This window comes from Struthio camelus, chromosome 19 (genome assembly GCF_040807025.1).
Source record: "Struthio camelus isolate bStrCam1 chromosome 19, bStrCam1.hap1, whole genome shotgun sequence".
In the NCBI taxonomy this organism is placed as follows: domain Eukaryota; kingdom Metazoa; phylum Chordata; class Aves; order Struthioniformes; family Struthionidae; genus Struthio; species Struthio camelus.
The window spans coordinates 7,394,226-7,412,028 of record NC_090960.1 but is presented as its reverse complement, the minus strand read 5'-3'; the positions used below and the strand labels follow the sequence as shown (position 1 = coordinate 7,412,028).

Genomic DNA, 17,803 nt, shown 5'->3' with positions numbered 1-17,803 from the left:
GTTTTGCTACGTGCTCGTTCTCTTTTCTCCATCTTTGGAAGCAGATGAGAACACTGTGGTGGAAGTGACTTTATGAAGTAGCTTTGAGTAGACAGATGTTCCCAAAGAATAGAGTTGTGCTTCTTTCTCTCCCCTCCCTCTCCCCCTGTCCTCAAGTTGGACTTTAAGAGTATCCACTGCTATGAATTAAACTGTATGGTTGAATGCTTGAATAAATGAAGAAGGCAAAGCAAAGACAGATCTTATGTCTGGAGAGATGCTCGCGTACAGTATGCCAAGTCTTGTTTTAAATATTTACTCTTCGGCAAAATACTTATTGTATTAAAACTTCAAATCAGTAGCAGTTTTTGTCTACTGAGTGAGACAATATCAGCTGACGTTTCCATATTCCAATTTCCTGTAAATGCTAGGAGTCGTGACCGAAGAAGAAGCAGAAGCCATGATAGATCAGAAAGAAAACATAGGTCTCGCAGTAGGGACAGAAGACGGTCAAAAAGTCGAGATCGGAAATCCTACAAGCACAGAAGCAAAAGCAGAGAGAGAGAACAAGACAGGAAGTCAAAAGAAAAAGGTATGTTTGTGTGAAGATGCTGTTCGTATAAAGTTCTGTAACTTAATTTTTCCTAAAGTCTCACATGCTCCTAGTCTTGCAGTCAGGGACTGAAAGTTCTCAGCATCAATTCAGAACTGATCAGATAAGCTGTATATGTTGCTATTAACTGATTTGAAGCAGTTCACTCTTTCCTGTCATTGTTAATGCACACATCCCAATGTCTACCATTTTATTTGTTGCAGTAGTTATTAAAAGCTTACCATTACTTTGAAGACAAAGTAGTGTGAGGATTTTGACGTATTTTAATACCTGTTGGCCGTTACCTTCAGAAAAACGAACGCACTGTAATCTTTTTTTTTAAAAAAACAATGAATGAATATCTCCTACCATTAGCATTATTTCTGTTATTACCCTTTGCTTGTGTGTTTTCTGTGAGAGATTGACTGCTGGCAATTCTATAGCACCTGTTACTTCTCTGCGCTATCATGTTTCCCTTATTTTCCTTTCACAGTGTCTTAATTTGTCTTAATTTATAAATACAGACCAAGAAAATAAATATTGCAGAATTTCTGTAATGATTTAGGTTACAATCCCATATGCCCCGACCACTCCTCCCCCCCCCCTCCCCCCCGGCCCCTTGTTTTAAATGAAGTGAGATTTGCTTTGTCAGTGTTCAAGTGAGATCTCATAGGAATGCTGTATTAGTCCTTGAAACTTTTATAGCAGTACATGCCGTGTACGACAGCGTTGATAACGACTCAGTGTTTCATCAGAGACTGATGTTGAGATGCTTTACGTTTAAGTAGGATTAAAGAGAGCTGCAGAGAGAAAGCTACAGATTCACGTTCTGTGAGAAAACATAAATAATATGGTCATTGCTGAATTCCGGCTTTAAAAGTCTTATGAAACTTCTGGATGAATATAATGCTGACTTCTGACCTAAAAACTGCCGGTTTTGCTGTGGGCACTGAGCGATGTCCAGTATGAAACAGCCACCCCACTTCGTAATTAGAGCTGACTGTCAGTAGTGGGTGAAGTGATTCCTTTATGTTTCTAAGGTACTTTTGAGGTTCTCTGGAATGAAAGGTGCTATGTGCATGTTTCTTGATTACGTGAGCCTGTTTGCCCTACCTTTACTTTTTCCATGTTTCTCCAGCAGATTAGTTCCTGAAATGTAGGTAATGCTTATCTGTTTTTCTTGCCTGACTTCCTCGGACCACTTCAATTTTTCTGGTTTATACTATGGTGCATCTTCGGTGTTGATTCTTCTCTCATTTTGCTTTGTCCTTTCAAGGCAAGCTTTTTTTTTTTTTTTTTTTTTTTTTTTTTTTTTTGCTGCTTGCTTGTTGGCTGCAGCACTGATGTGTAGTAATAAACTCAGACCCAGTATTGTAGCCTGTATCTGTCCAATTGTTACTTTCTTGCTATCTGATATTGTGCCTTTTTTGCCTACTTTATGAATAGACTTCTGATACTCTAGTCAAGAATGTTCTCTTCTATATTTTCTGTGTATCTACGCATATAAATAATTAATTTTTCAAATCTGGTTTATTTATTGAGCTTATGGGTTCTTAGTTCTTTCCTGAATCCTTCCATAAATAGAGTAAATAGAGGATCTGGTGAACTTTCTTCAGCATCTAAGTACTTTTAGTTTTGACTTGACTAATTTCCCTGCTGGTCACTTTATTTGCTGCTTGCTACCTTCTCCCTCCAGAAATGAGAACAGTGAGGTGATGCTATGATCTGTGATGAAACTTCAACCTGGGAAAATAAGTTATTTTTTTTTGACTAAGTAACTATAATATATCTAAGAATATGAATAGACCTTGGAGCAGGATGGTAATGTTAAAGATGCATGTGTTTCTTCCTTTAGTGGGAAAATTTTTAAAACTAGAAAAAAAAATCAGCATTTACCACGCAAGCACTGAATTTCTGTGATGAAGCTGTAAACGCCATTCCATCCTCGCGTTTGCCACAGGACATTGTAGGCAGTTAGTTATGTAGACAGCTTTAGAGAAGTACATCGTACATCTGAGAGGTCGTGTGGCTGGCTATCCAGTCTACTATTTGCACAGAACGAAGTAATGTGGAGGTTAAGATTCAACTTGAAATTTAAGTTTACTGCTCCATTGGGAATGTTTACTTTAGAATCTAATTTTCGTTATATCCATGATTGATCTGCAATTATAAAAGTAAGCAGCAAAAGCCTGGCTGTAGCTACTTGTGGTAGTGCCTTTCATCTTGAAATTTCGAACTGCTTTATACACACGAATCTAACAGGAATAAACAAGGCCCAGTTGCCCACAGTTGTCCAAGACTTGCTCACTGTTGCACGTTTAAATCAATGCCATGCCTTGAAACACAGTTCAGAAGTCCTGGCTTCTTGTTTTCTAAATCCTGTGAAATACAGTGACTATTAAGATTGTAAGGAGAAAATATATGTATAAAATAGACATACTTAATTTCTGACTGGGATTTTAGGAGCAGAGAAATATTGCTAACCAATATACCAGTTGAATATTAGCTTAATACAAATCAGCAGTTTGCAACTGCAGTTCAAGTAAACTAAATTTAGAATAGGTGGAATAAAAGTTGAAAAAAAGAGATTGAAAATGTCTATTCTGCACGTACCTTCATTTCATGAAGGATTAATACTGAAACCTACCACCAAACTACTTTTACTTGACTCTTGACTTTCCTTAATCTGGATTCGTATATTATTAAAAATAAATATATTTGTGGATGTGTTTTCATGTTAGGGATTAAACCTCAGCAAATACTGCCAAAACACTGAAACCCAAAGTAGTATTTGATACTGTGTTTAATTTACTGATTTTGCATTCTCTGAATAGTAAAACCTCTTGCATTATCTTGATCGGAATTTTTTATAGAATATATCTCAATTGCCCACACATACTCAATCAGAAAAACGCGCGTGTGTTTTTTTTTGTTTTTTTTTTAACTCGGGAAGCACAGTCAGTATTATGTGATTATGCCTAATAGATCACAGCTAAAATAATGTAAGCAGAGTGTCAACAGCAAGCTAATTGTATGCGCTTCTAAAGAAATAATTACTGAATGGCTGTGTAGTGAAGGAACTTAACTGCTTGCGAGTACTGCAGGACTTGAAAGAAGTTCAGTTTATTAGGCTCTCTGTTAACTACACTTGCTCAGTTCTGCATGGCAAACTCAAGGTTTGCTGTGGTAAAACTGTTTTGTTACTGAGGTTTTTAGAAGAGTGTCATCTTTCATACCACAGGTTAATAGTAGTTTTTTTAAAAATCTTCAACAAAATTATCCTTCCTGTCCAAATTCAAGAAACAAACAAGACAAAACAAAACCCTGCACACTGCACATCCGTAGGGCTATTAAGATCTACCGTATCTACATAGGACAGAAGATAAGATTATTGGACTGACTACTAGTCCTCTGCGGGGAAACAAGACTACTATTCCTCAGTGGATCTACGTGTGCATCGGAGATACCTATAAGGCACAAAAAGAAGACTTTTTAACAAGGTTAGTTAGAGTGCAATCTACCTGCGGAGTTTAAAAAAAACCAAAAACTGAGGGCAGACAGATACTACTACTACTAGTTCTGCAGTTAGCTTTTTGACATCGCTGCGTGCTATGTCCAAGCACTATGCGCTGGATGTGCTGCTTCTGATGAAACCTCAGTATTAGTTTTCTTTAGGCAGTTGCCCTGATTCCTGTTTGGGGGCTTCACTCCTCCCTCTGCTGGTCTGTATTAAAACAATAAAGTTGGGATGTTGGCTTCTCTTTTTGAAGCTTAATTTCTGCTTTCTGTCTTCTAAAGTATAGAAGCGTGTTACGCCAGTTTAGGTGATGTGTTATTTAAAATAGCTTTTTCAGAGTGTTTGGTTTGTGTGGTTCTGTTTTGGGGTTTTTCTCTTTTTTTCCCCAGATAGCAGGGAATAATCAGAGAAAGAGTGTGAATGTTGTTCCATACGCTGACATCCAAGAGGTTAGGTTTGGGGTTTTTTTGGTTCTGTTTTTTTTTTTTTTTCTCTTCTCCCAGATCTCTGCTGATCAAAGGTTGCATACTGGGGTGTGAAATAACATAGGAAGAATTGATGTTTTTATTATATTTGCAATTACTGAATTTACAGATGAGGCATGCAGCTATAATACTAAATGTTTTCCTCTCCATGGAAATATTTTTACTTCTGGCTTGCTTCCTTCTTTGAAGATCATTGAGGAAGAGATCAGTTTTTCAGCCGTGTAACCAACTCTTCAGTCGCCAGAAATCTTTCTAATTCATGATGAAATTGGGGGTCCTTCCCGTCTTACTGTTCCTCTGCCTTTGGAAAGCAGCGCTTTTACATATTTTCCAAACTCTCTTCCCCAAGTTTTTTTTTGGTTGTTTTTTTTTTTTTGAGTGAATTATAAATGACTATGATTGTTATAACTCTCAATTATAAAATTGAGAGTTAATAATATTGACAGACACGCACCTCAGACAGCTTCTGCTATGCTCTGTCCCGGTAGCGTTTATTTTGAGTTATCTTGATACCTAACTTTAAAGCTAGCTATGGTTAATATTGTTTCCTGAGTAGTTGATCGTTTGGGGTTGGAGTTTTTGTTGTTGTTGTTTTGTTTGTTTTTTTTGGTTTGTTTTTGTTTTTACTTGGCAAAGACTGATTTATTTGATAGTGCACTGATGCATTGTCACGTCACTCCTTTCTGAATCTTTTGAAGAACCATTAGTTAATGAGACTTGTATACCAAGGATGGCCATACACATCACAAAATAAAGTTGGGGACAAAAAGAATCCTATGATGAGTAAGGAAGCCAGTAGCCATGCATCGTTTATATAGTTGCTTAACTTGTTTTTGACTGCCTTCCCTCTCCGTTTGTATATTTCAACAAACAGCTGAGTAGCTGATGCTGTTAGGTCTGTCCTTTCTCCTTTTCCCTACCCTGTACTGTTCTTCTTGAATATTTTTGTACCTTGCCCATTCCAGCATGGTAGTCTGAAGCCTATTTCTATAACCTTTTGACGCTTACTATTTCTAATTATTATAGAAAGTTAATTGTCCCAATTTGTATGCTATATATCTCACGTGTGCAATGTTTGTTTTTACTTTGAAATCCATGGTCAATGTCTTCTTTCATGGCAGAAAAGAGGGGCTCTGATGATAAAAAAAGTAGTATGAAGTCCAGTAGTCGAGAAAAACAGAGTGAAGACACAAATACAGACTCGAAGGAGAGTGATACTAAGAATGAGGTCAATGGGACCAGTGAAGACATTAAATCTGAAGGTGACACTCAGTCCAATTAAAACTGATCTGATATGACCTCAGATCAGACAGAGGTAAGTGCATTATTTCAAACTTTGATTAGGGCTTTTTGTTACTGTTTAACAGTGCAGCGTAAGTATGCACAGATGAAGATGGAACTAAGCCAAGTAAGAAGACATACTAAAGCACCTTCTGAAGGAAAAGACAGTGTAGTCCTGCAAAACATTTTGAGGTACATTGTTTTGTCTCAGCTATTTTGTAGCAGACTCGTGCCCCCATTAGTGTGCCTCTTTGGGACATATTTGTAATATAGTCACCATAGAAAAATTAATTATCCTTTTTTTTATTTTTAGGGATTTTGTTATCGTTTTTTTAAAAGTTGAACTGTTTTTGTATTTAAGTCCATATTGTGTTGGTACATCAGCAGAAACTTTTGCTTTAATACTTAATATTTGAGGCACATGTTGGACTACTTTGTTTTTATATAAACTGCTAGTATTTCTTTGTCAAGGATGTTTCTAGTTTTTTTGCTTTATTGCCTTGCATTCTAATGCAGTTTGTTCTGTAACTCGAGAGCCAGTAGCATTGGATTGATGGAAGTGTAGGGTTTATGAATTATTGCAGCTGACTACCATACCTCACACAGCGTTGGTGTTGTGAGCGGCCCATGAAAAGCCAAATTAAAAATCAAGGATTCAGTCAAACTAAGCAGGTACTCATGCCAGGTACTCCTTTCTCTACCCACATCCATGTTTGAATGCTGTTGCCTGTAATCTTTAAGCTTACTGTTGTGTTTTTGATTTACAAGATAGTGAAAAGGACTTTTTGTGTATTGTGTGAATACTGTAAATCTGATGTTAACAGAATGGAATTTTCTTTCAACTGTATGTAGGGATGCAGTGCTGCCCAGAATTAGATATCTTTAAAGAGTTTAAAATGCAATAAACACTACATAGTAATCGCCTTGTTACATTCAATGCAATTCAAGTCTTTAAGAGGTATGTGTTTAATATTTCCTACTGTGTAGGAGAACTTGGAGTCAGCCATAGTACAGAGAAGTGGAATGGCTGATAACAGACTTCTAAGGCAAATGTAAATACAAAGGCAGATGCCACCAAATATTCATGGCAAGAATGTATGCTGGAAAATGATTTATTGGAAATAAAAAGCTAAACATTAGGAAATACAAATACAGTATTTGTAAGAAAGTTTTAAAAGTTTTTTTTTTCCCCCCCTCACTCTCGACCTAGCTTTCTTACTCTTACACGAATTACTTAGTTGTATTCCTGAAATAAGGAACTAACAATGGAGAGTACAGCTGATAAATGAGCTTCTTGCAAAGTGTAAACTGTTTGTATAGGTTCATTACTTATGCTAGGAATTCTTAAACACTTAATGTTGATCATCAAACCATTATACTACGTTATTGCTTCTAAAGCCAGTAATGTTTGATGTTGACATTTTTGTAGAGTTAAGATGACAGCTAACAACTGGGCCAATATATAGGAATGGTAAAGGAATTGCTCTTTACGTTGTCTAATTGTGTGTTTTCCCAAAATTTTGCATTATAGGACTACTACGTGAGGAGTCTGCGAAGACAGCGGAAGACAGCTTAAAACGAAGATCTGCTTTAAAATGAGGTGAAAGAAAGCTGTAGTGGCGTAGAAACATATAAAGTTCAGTTAGAAATTTTTTTTATAAAAAGTAATTCAGGACTGGTGTTTCCTCCCAGAGTTCAGAAAGATGTGTTGATAGCACACATGCTACTGAGAATATAAGTCCTGTATCCTTTTTTTTTTTCTTTAAGACTTTTTAAGATAAGAAACCAACATAACCTGAACACATGGCTTGCTCAGTGTTTAATTGCAAGTTTTCATTCTTGGACTTTAAAACACAAGAATAAATGTTTAGTATTTGTGTGAATCAAACTAAAATGAATCCCATTTTTACAACTAGGCTTATTCCTAGCTTCTTGATATATGACAAATGGAAATAAAGTATCTTTGAATTTCTGTTACAAATTTGATTGTCTCTGTCATTGAACATTTAATATTAAATAAGTTTCTTTCCTAATAAATCTACTCATGTCTTCAAGCGTAGTCCATTAATTCGGATGTTTAGTTTTTCTGTGGTTTTTGTTTTTTTTTTTTTGGTGTCATCAGTTAGTATTGTTTAAAGCTTGCTTTTCAACCGTTAAGCAACTGTCGGATTCTGCGTCCCCTAAAAAGTGCAGTTTATGCTGCAGTCAAACAAGAAATTACAGAAATCTCACAGTAAAAATGTAAGCCTAAGGCTTTTGAAACCAATTAAACTTAATAACAGTACTATCAAAAAGAGGTGCTGCTAGTATTTATTAACAATTGTGTGTAAGAGCTAAGCATGCACAATTTGCATATTACAACATCTAAGAGGGAAAAGAAACATGCTGTTATGCTCTTGTGTGAAGCTATACTGCAAGCAAATGTAGTTTTGCTGAATATGATGGTTCTTGCTAGAGAACTCTCTGCAGTGTATACTAGTCTGCATGCAAAAACAGTGAACTGTATACTTCAGTGCTGTGGCCATAAGGCATTGAATTCACAGTAGCAAGACATCTTTCAGATTAGTATTTAAGACTTGACTGCCTCTGTAGTTGAGGTCATACATGGACAAAGCACTATTGCAATGGGCTTGTGCTAATTTTGGTGTGCGTGTTATCTGTTCAGGGACGTGCATTCATAGAAGAGGTGCAGCTTGGTCCCTCTAAAGTAGAGCGCTGCCTTCTTGATTAGGAGAGAAATTGCATGCGGACAGCTATGTTTCCTTTTTGACTTTTGTCTTCCTAAAGCAGATGCCTGTTCGTGGGCATAGTGGAAGGAGTGGGGTTTTTGTTGGTTTTTTTTTTTTTTGGGGGGGGGGGAGGAATAGGAGAAGGAAACTAAGATGAAAAATTCATGCAGATAGTTATAATTTTACCTGCTTCTATGTTCTAATAGCAGCAGTACACAAAACCCATTCTTCTTGAAACATCAGTAGGAGACATAATCAAATATGGTCGGAACAGACCACTTCAGTGGCTAAAATTGTCCATGGATTGTATGTGCTATTACAAGTAATTCATACATGCAAAGACATTGCAATAGCAATAATAATTAGCTTGTCAAGGCTCAGAAAGTTTTGCTTACCCCACATGTTTATGACAGCTTATGCCATTATGAAATCACAGAAGGGTTGAGGTTGGAAGGGACAGCTGGAGATCTAGTCCCACCCCCTTGCTCCAAGCAGGGGCACCTAAGGCATGTTGCCCAGAACCTTGCCCAGACAGCTTTTCAATAGCTTCCAAGGAAGGAGACTCCACAATGTCTCTGGGCAACCTGTGCCAGTGCTCTGTTACCCTCACGGTAAAAAAGTTTTTATGTTCAGACAGAGCCTCCTGTGGTTCAGTTTGTACCCGTTGCTTCTTGTCCCATCACTTGGCACTGCTGAAACGAGTGTGGCTCCATCTTGTTTGCACCCTCCCTTCAGCATTTTCCCTTTTTGTTTATTGTGCACAGGTATGAACGATCAAACAGGGTGCCTTGTAGTAGAGTTGGGCCAGGATTCAGAGTGTCTTGACACATCTAATAGTGGAGTCTAGCGTGTGGGAGATAAAAACATGATGCAAAGTACTATATTTCAGAACATCAGAAAGGTAGTGCCTTTTTAGTAAGTACCTTCAGATTTGACGACAATGAGCATCTCCCTAGTAAAGTCATCTGTCAGAAAAGTGTTATCGTCAGAGCTCAGGACCAAGATTAAGCCTTGGATTTTTCTGGCTATACTGTGCAAAAAGCAAGGTACCTTACTTAAGCAAGCATCTCCCACCTGTGTTCTCCATACCTGTTTTGCACCCTGACAGTATTTTACTTGGTGCTTAAAAATATACTACTGAATGGTTTTTTTTCCAAGTTGCGATAAAATTTTAAGAGGCTTAGCTGTTTCACTGCAATCCACTCCCACATTGCCCAAAAAGGGGGGGGAAGGGGGGGAAGCTACATACCTGAAACAACTGATACTTGAGGTAAAAAGTAGCAGTGTCAGTTCAGTAGAAGTTTGTAGTGCAAACAAAAGCCGTTGGAAAAGCACTAAGTTCTGTTAACTTAATTTCAGTTGTCATACCAACAGTTTATTGTTCAAAGAAAAAAAATAAAAGGTAGCTAGTGTGCTTTAACATTTATCAAACTGCATAAAACATACAAAAATATTTCTCTGACTGCATAGACTTATTGTTACTAGCACGCTTAGTCAGATCATGATTGAAGAAGTTAACAGTTATGTGTTGTGGAAACTACAGCAAATAAAGCTTTTTAAACCAGCTGCTGCGACAGCTGAACTTCAGTAATTAGCAGAGGCGGTCTTTCCATGGCTTTCCTAAACACAGGAACTGAAAAAAAATTAAAGACTTTTTTAAATTTTGAGCCATTAACTAAATAGTTTTTCTGAACAATTATTGCACATCATCTGAACTAGCCTCTAAACTATGCTGAAAGATAAATATGTAACTGATTAGAGTAAAAGCCCCTTTCCTGTCCTACAAGAAAAATAGAGTGGTGTAGTTATGAATTTTTACTTCATACTGTGTCACGATCTTAGCCAGCGTTTAGCCAGAGTTGAATCAGTTGACTTTAACACTAGCGCGCCTACTGGATGCAGGAAAAAAAGGGGGAGCAGGTACTTAAAACTGTTATAGGGGGATGATGCAAGATGTCAAAACTAACCAACTTTTTGGGGGGGGGGGAGGGCTTAAACAGCAGCACTGCAGTGGCTGGCAGTTTAAAAGTGATAGGCTGTTAAGTTGCAGTCATTGTACTATGGAGTAGTTGAGAAAGGAGGGTCATGATTGATTGTTTTGAATCCACTATGCAAAAAATTTTGAGGGCGGGGGGGGGGGGGGGGTAGTTATTTTGTAATATCCTGAACATTGAAACAAGCTTCTGTTCTGTTGGCAGAAGGGGATAGTCATAGTCTTCTGACATGCCTGCTTGTGCTAACCTCACAACATGCCCCTGGAGGAGCCTGCTTCAAGGATAAAGCAGCTCCTCCACAGGAAGCGAAGAAAGTATGTGGCAGCCATGCTGCTCCTGCCAAAACACAGTTGTACTATACGTGGTCTGAACATCAACACTACAGTTGAGATCAGCACTGTTCCAGCTATGCATAAAGACTTTGCTCTGATGCAGCTTAATAAACCAAAGGTCGATACTGGTTTTTGTTTTGTTTTTTTTTTTTGAAAAAAAGCTCCTATCCAAAAAACAAAAAAAAACCCCTACATACCCAATAAAAGTTTTTGGTGCAAAGAGTCTCACTGTCTGTAGGGCTTGGGTTACCCCCCCCCCAAAAAAAAAAAAAAAGGGCCTCTTAAGGTATAGCTTTGCAGACTGCCATGTTATTTGGAAAAACTTCAGGATGTTCATGCTCCAACAATGCTGCTACTTAAGTACCTGTAAGAGAATTTGATTGGGGTGGAGAGGAATGATTTCACGTTTTGTTTTGATGATGACATTTGCCATTCCTAAAACCACAACTGAATGGTTTCTTTTCTGATTTGTTTATATGCAAGTTAAGCAGTCTGCAGCTTAACTAAAGTCTGAGGGTGGTGGGTTTTTTTTTTGGTTTTTTTTTTTTTTTTTTTAATGTTTAGCAAAAGCACCTGGAGGCCTTCAGCCCACTGCAGTACTCACCTGGCTAAAACATTTGACACTGTGTAAAAGTGAGAGTAGACTGTGCAATGTAAAGTAAAGAATCAGATTATTTCTTCTTGCAGGGGCGCAGTGCTAATTTCCATTTCTGCTATTTTGTGTATGTATGTTCCCTGTTTAGTATGGCTCATCAAGAGCATAGTACATTCCTTATGCTTGTGATAACTCAAAAGTATACTATTGTGCTTCTCCTACTCCTCCCACAAGCAGAAACTAACCACGCATCCCTGAACTGTTCCGTGAGGCTTGGCCATAAAGTTAACTTGACTTCCAGTACTTGGGACTTTACATGCAAGTAACGTACAGTCTTCTCAAGAGGTTGGAAAAAAAATGACAGCCTCAGCCCTATGCCCTCTTCTTACCTTGTGAAGCATAAGCTTTTTTTTGGAATTGGCATGTTAACTAACTTTTTGCCACTTTTACTACTTGGCAATTAAGAGCTGCTTCCAGCTTTTTTTTTTTTTTAATGGAGGTGGGAGGATCCCATCATGTAAGTTACAATTATAGGAGGAAGAAACAGCCATTTACACGTCCATGATTTTTCTCCATTAGTCTTATTTTCAGCCCAGTGAAAAATTGTTTCTCGTGTCACTTGTGAGCATTAAACATTTCTACTCCCAGCAGACAGAATCGCTTACTGGTAATAGGCTTGGTTTAGGTGGAGAGTAAGGCCACCTGTCTGCATCACGCAGTGCCGTGCGGTGCAGAGCTGCAAGCCGACACAAGCACAAGCCCTAGTGCTGTATCTTGCAGATGTACCAGCTTCTATATAGCAGCAACACAGCCAGGATGACGTCGTGCTGCAGGAAAATAAGACTTCTGTGCGCTCGAGGTGTGCTCTGCTGCTGGTGCAGTTCTGGGGTTAAGCTTGCATAGAGGCAGTTCTGGCCTCTGTGCCCATGGTATAGACGTGGCTCAAATAATAAGGAATGTCTGTTGCACTTAACTCACTACTATTGCACTTCCGTCCTGGACCTATACATGAATTTGACAGCCATACCTCCAATGGAAAATAGGGCCTGGCAGGAGGAAGAGCACCACGTCAAATGCTTGACGATGTTCCTCTGCTAACTCCCACTAGTGCAAGCCTTCAACTTGTCAGTTGTTTGTGGTGAAATGGAAAAAAAAAGACGTTGCATCTTGTTAAGACTTTAGGAAGAGATTAAGGAATTCCAAATTATATTTTTTAGAGTGCCAAAACAACCTCTGAAGTTTCACTCAATCAGGAAGTTTAAAAAGAATATATGCTATTTCCTGAATCGTTTTCCACAACGCTGTAACCTGGTCAAAGAGTGCAAGTACTCAGCATACTTTTCATACCAACAGTTAAGTTTTCCCTGACCTTTGTTGCCAAATACAACTAATAAAGTTTATTGAACTGCATTGGAAGCATGTGATTTTTAGTAGACAAATGAGGTATCCTTTATCTGAATACAGCATCAAGTAAAAAAATAAAAGCAAAGGGGATATTAAATATCAAAGATAAACTATTAGTTAAAATATTAACCCTAACAATAACTTAAGGTTTCACACACACAATTCACTGCCTTCAAAAGGCAGTAGCATGTAGTTACCAGGTTTTCACATTCTAGATTCATCTAGAAGAGTCAGTAAGTCAGCTTTGATGCTCTACTATTGTAGCATGCTCTTTCGGGCAAAGTAGATGCAGCATTTCTGAAAGGAGAGTTGTCGCTTTTCGCAAGAACTAATTCCAGTTCTTGAAAGTCTTGAAGTCTGGCAACATCCTTGTCCTTTTAAAGATGGAGAGGATAACAACAGATTACTTCTAAACACATCCAATTTTACTTTGTAAATAATTAGAATAGCTAAAGGAAGTAAAAACTAAAATTGTACAGTGTTCACGCCCACAAATATGAATAAATAATGCCAAAAATCCTGTCAGCATTTACTCTTTCCTTGAAAGCATCTTTTGTTTTTCCTCCCCAAGATCCTCATTATGCTTTGATTCTGCTTGCGTCTGTCATTTTACTGAGAGTTGTGACCAACAGATTTCATTTACAGAACTCCAGGTATTTTTAAACCAAAGCAGCATGTTCATTTGCTAATGGCATATCTTTAAATTACTCACATGCCAATTTGTGCATTTTCTCCCCCTACTATTTGGTCCTTTTAGACAAGCAGACGCTTAAGCAATAGATGGCAATTATGCTAAAAGCTCACTAATGTGTTATTTTTGATACATTTCCAAAAAAAAAAAAAATCTGTAATCATTTACTTTAGGAGCTGAAATACTCTATGCCTAAGTTGACAAAAATATTTTTAAATACACTATGGTGAAGTTAGAAGAAGAGAAGTCCAATATTCTTTTGAATTTCTGAACTTAAATCAGGTTTGGTTTTGTTTTTTTAAAAACACAACACTATGTTTTGCTGATCTTTCTACAGAAATATCTTCTTCGATGTCTGCAAAGCACAATGTCAAATTAATCTGCAATTTGAAAACTCTTACCTTTCTTACCAGTGTATTAGGCAATTTCCTGATCTTCTCTACTTGTTCTGGATTTACACCCAATTCACAGCAACTCACTCTGAGCAGATCTTGATAGGTCAGTTCTTGTCTGTCTAGTTCAATTTCAATGAAGTCGTTGTCTCTGAGGTTCTGGACTCTTACCTTAAGCACAAGTTCTAATTGAAAAAAAGATTAAAAGTTTTTCCCTCAAAAAAACCAAAACCATAACCTAATGCTAAACTATCTACAGTTATCCATCGAATTCAGGTTTTGTAGGTCAATATCCATTATCCAACTGCGCAATTCATGGAAGGTTTTATTTCAATAGCAGCTGGTGGTTGAGACAGAATGGAAATGCACAGGGGAAGCATGTTTACAGTGTTAAAAAAAAAATCTGATCCATCTAGTTATAAAGTCAAGTTGCTACCAAACTATCAGAGATGCACTTTATGCTATGTATATTTTGCAAAATTTGGATTTTATGTTGCTTGGGTATGAAGAGCGATCTTTCCATGAGAAGAAAAAAAAAAATAGACCTTACAAAGGGTTACTATGTTTAAAATACTGCCTAACCAATTATTTTACTTAGGAGAGCAGGAAAAAAAAAAAAGTCCTAGGTATCATTTTGTTCTTTTTAGCCAAAAATCAACCTCTCTGCCTTCATTCCAAATTAGTCTGAAAGCCAAAGGAATCATTTTTAACTTCAGCTTTCAACTAGTAACTAAAATACAATGTATAAGAGAAGGTTAGAAAATTACACTTCATTACCTTGCATGTTATATGGGAAAGTTCCAGTAAAGAAAAAAGGCTGAAACGTTGGCGCAGGACCAGTAGGTGAATCGTTTGTTTGCTGAGGTATAGCCTGTTTCGATGCTACTGGAGAAAACAGACCTCTATTATGAGACAAGGACGGTTGACAAATAGGGCCGTTCTGTACATTAGGCTTTATGCGTTTTGGTGCTGTGACAGTCGCCGAAGGTGCGGGCAGCTGTTGTGCAGTGTCTAATGCAGGAAAATCATCGTCACCGTTCAGTGGTGTAGGTGTGCAAATGCTTTCAACCTGAGTTGCTGATGAACAAGGACTAGTTTCGCACTGGGAAACGGAAGAGATGGAAGCACTTTCATTCTGGGATTCCGTCCAGTTGTCTGGAATGCTTTCTTTAGCGTAAACGTAAGGGAATGGTGGATTGGCCAAATAGTTTGCAACAATTGGCAAATTTAAATCTTTCACTTCTTGACGTTCATTTTCTTCCTCTATTAATGCAGTTCAAAAAGGGAGGGACAAGGAGTGGAGAGAAAGAAAACAATCACACATGTTATTAGATAGATCTTTCTCATCTTGAGGTAGTTTTCTTAGTGCGTCTTAAAACTACAGCATCTCATTTGGAGATAATCATAAGGATGATACTAATTTATCATAAGGATATGGCAGTTGTAAGGCAAGTAAGCATGAAATGAAAGAAAAAATTAGGAATTTTTACAGTGTATTGTGGCTTTTTAAAAACAAAGCAGAAGGGAAAAAAAAAACCCACATTTAAAGCAATGTTTTTTCTAGCACTGTTATTTCAACATTTTCAAAAAAACCGACCAGTAGTTCTAGGCTAAATCTCATTTTGTAATGCTTTTAGTACACTGCTATGTATAGTTTATTATGATCCATGCCAACAAATTAAACAGAATTATTTATTTGGGTTAGTGACTATTTGGTAAGACCAACCCCCCTCTCCTCTTGCTTAAAGTACTGCAATAATTAAATTAAATTCTTGCCTGACTGAGAATTGTAGGACATTTATACTAATGTCAAAGCAGTTCAGAAAGATCTGGTCAACAGCTCTACACTCCCAGAATAAAAACCATTTAGAAGAACTTAAGTAATAAGTGTTTATTCTACAGCAAACATGTGAAAGCTTAATAACTAGACAGATACATAAGGCTACAACGAACAAGGTATTCGTTCACTCAGACTCGTCAGTTTGGATGTTTAAAACACACAGAACTCAAGTCATTTGCCCTGAAAGAAACTGAAGAAGTGAGCACCTTGCTCAAAAAAAAACCCCAAAATTGTTGTGCAAAGAACGTGCCATTCCTTCAGTTGTGACTGCTGTAACCTTGGTCGTGATTTAGCTGCTACTTCCTTTAAGATAACAGCGTACCATTACCGTAAGATCGTATCATTGGAGAGAGTTATTCACACCAAAGCACGATTAGCAGAAGACAAACACCAAGATTTGTAAAGGTGAAACACTAAACAATCTGGAGTCCAAGGCAGAGATACTGATGGAAACAGGTTACCCGTGGTGTTCAAGAGCGGCGCAGATGCAAAGTTTAACGTGAAATACATCAGTGGGACTTATTACAGTCGGGTTTACAGACAGAACCACGAAGCAAAAAATTAGTATTACAGCAAGTCACAGCGTAACAAAATTCTCAGAAGCCATCACTTCTGAAATTCAGCAGTTGCTTTAACTGTAAGATTTCTTATGGTCAAGCAACGGCCAAGTTTTACAAACGTGAACGCGTCCAACTGCGGCCTAGGGGCTAGCTCTGTTTAGTCAGCGGAAACATGACTGCAGCAGCACCTTTCCCAAGCGTACAACTCTTCAACCTCTTGACGACAAGGCTCAGAATACTTACACTTTCTAACCGAAGCCCTCAAGACCTATTCGCAGGAGCATGGAATAGAAGTCAGGGCTATCTAACTAGATGCTGACAAAACTTTGACCGGCATAATCTAGTGGCCGAGATAAAAGCATTAAATCCTAGAGGAGTTTTTAAAAAAAAAAAAAAAAAAACAGGCACGGTACCTCCCAAAATCTTCCTGATGTCTGGTTTCGACGTCAGCTGGGCAGGCAGCTCTCCCGCGGCCGTGAGGATGGCCCTGTCGGCGCCGGCCTCCAGCAGGCAGGACACCACGCGGGCATGGTTCCGCTTGCAGGCCCAGTGCAGGCACGTCCTGCGGGGAAGCAAACCCGGGGCCGGAGCTGCACCCCTCCGACCTCTCGCCCCGAGGCCCGTTCTCACGCGCCCGAAATAACCTGCCTGAAGTCAAAGCAACTGGGAGTAAAGGTCCTTCGTTAAGTGATGTTTTTCAAGTTACGACGCGGTTACGTATGAAGCCCTTGGGGCGAGGCCCTTTGCCGCCACGCGGCACCGCGCGGGGCCAACAGCGACTCTTTGCCGCTGCCGCTAAGAGCCGCGAGCCAGCGACTTTTATTAAAAAGCGGTCCTCGAGCCAACGCGCAGGGCCAGGTAGAAACACGACGGCCTCCTTTCTCTACGATCCTCTTTAGCAGTAAATCTCAAAGCCTTTTGAGGTTAAGCCTTTCCCTGTAAACAGGCAAAACCAAGGGCTGCGTCCTGAGAGAAGATCCTCGGCGGGCGCAGCTGTGTTTGACTGGGGGGGGGGGAGCTCCACCGCACACCTCGGCCCCAAACCCTCGAGGCCGGGGAGCCTCTCCTCGGGGCCCCGGCCCGCGGGAGCTCTTCACCCCCTTCCTCCCCGCTTGGGGTTTTTTCACCCGCCGGGTACGCGCCAGCGCTGGAGGAGGGAGGGAGGGAGGGAAGGCGGCCGCCGGCCCCCCCCGCCCGCCCGCCCCGCCCCGCCCCGCCGCCGGCGCCCCGCACCCACCAGCCGTTGATCTCGTTGCGGGAGTTGACGTCCACCCCCGCGCGCAGCAGCCGCCGCACCTCCTCCACGTCCCCCAGCGCCGCCGCCTCCCGCAGCCGCTCCGCCAGCTCCCGCGCCTCCGACGGGCCGCTCATCGCCGCCTCGGCCCGGCTGCGCCCGCCGCCTCCTCCTCCTC

The 17,803-nt window shown here is 39.4% G+C and overlaps 2 protein-coding genes across 13 annotated transcripts in view; one reads left to right on the top strand and one right to left on the bottom strand.

The window, feature by feature from the left end:
* LUC7L3 (LUC7 like 3 pre-mRNA splicing factor) overlaps positions 1-7,908 on the top strand; it is a 23,776-nt gene extending 15,868 nt beyond the window's left edge. The window contains exons 9-13 of one of the 6 annotated variants that reach the window (XM_068914180.1): positions 411-571; positions 5,695-5,835; positions 5,941-6,046; positions 6,461-6,526; positions 7,386-7,908. In XM_068914180.1, coding sequence (XP_068770281.1) covers positions 411-571; positions 5,695-5,835; positions 5,941-6,046; positions 6,461-6,485 — 433 coding nt within the window. In that variant the 3' untranslated portion in view covers positions 6,486-6,526; positions 7,386-7,908. Of the gene's footprint in view, positions 1-410; positions 572-5,694 lie in introns of all 6 variants that reach the window. The other 5 variants (XM_068914181.1, XM_068914179.1, XR_011135594.1 and 2 more) reach the window with 5 other exon arrangements.
* LOC104146809 (ankyrin repeat domain-containing protein 40) lies at positions 7,219-17,803 on the bottom strand. Of its 7 annotated transcripts, none has more exons than XR_011135595.1 (6): positions 17,688-17,787; positions 16,805-17,039; positions 14,769-15,254; positions 14,001-14,176; positions 9,833-13,282; positions 7,219-9,426 (listed from the first exon to the last, which is right to left on the bottom strand). XR_011135595.1 is itself a non-coding variant. In XM_068914186.1 (6 exons), the coding sequence occupies exons 1-5, from the start codon at positions 17,760-17,762 to the stop codon at positions 13,139-13,141; spliced, it is 1,116 nt and encodes a 371-aa protein (XP_068770287.1). In that variant the 5' UTR covers positions 17,763-17,777; the 3' UTR covers positions 7,219-9,426; positions 13,106-13,138. The 7 variants fall into 7 exon arrangements, 6 of the variants coding, with proteins under 6 accessions (XP_068770287.1, XP_068770291.1, XP_068770290.1 ...); XM_068914186.1 differs by having other exon boundaries at positions 13,106-13,282; positions 17,688-17,777; XM_068914190.1 differs by lacking the exon at positions 7,219-9,426 and having other exon boundaries at positions 9,433-10,216; positions 13,106-13,282; positions 14,010-14,176; positions 16,805-16,953; positions 17,629-17,803.

Excerpts from the sequence above, each read along its gene's own strand:
- LOC104146809 (XM_068914186.1), bottom strand. The coding sequence starts at position 17,762 with ATGAGCGGCCCGTCGGAGGCGCGGGAGCTGGCGGAGCGGCTGCGGGAG. Across the intron at positions 15,255-16,804 it reads CATCAGGAAGATTTTGGGAG|AGGAAGAAAATGAACGTCAA; the intron begins GTACCGTGCCTG and ends CTGCATTAATAG. Across the intron at positions 13,283-14,000 it reads CTAATACACTGGTAAGAAAG|GACAAGGATGTTGCCAGACT; the intron begins GTAAGAGTTTTC and ends CATCTTTAAAAG.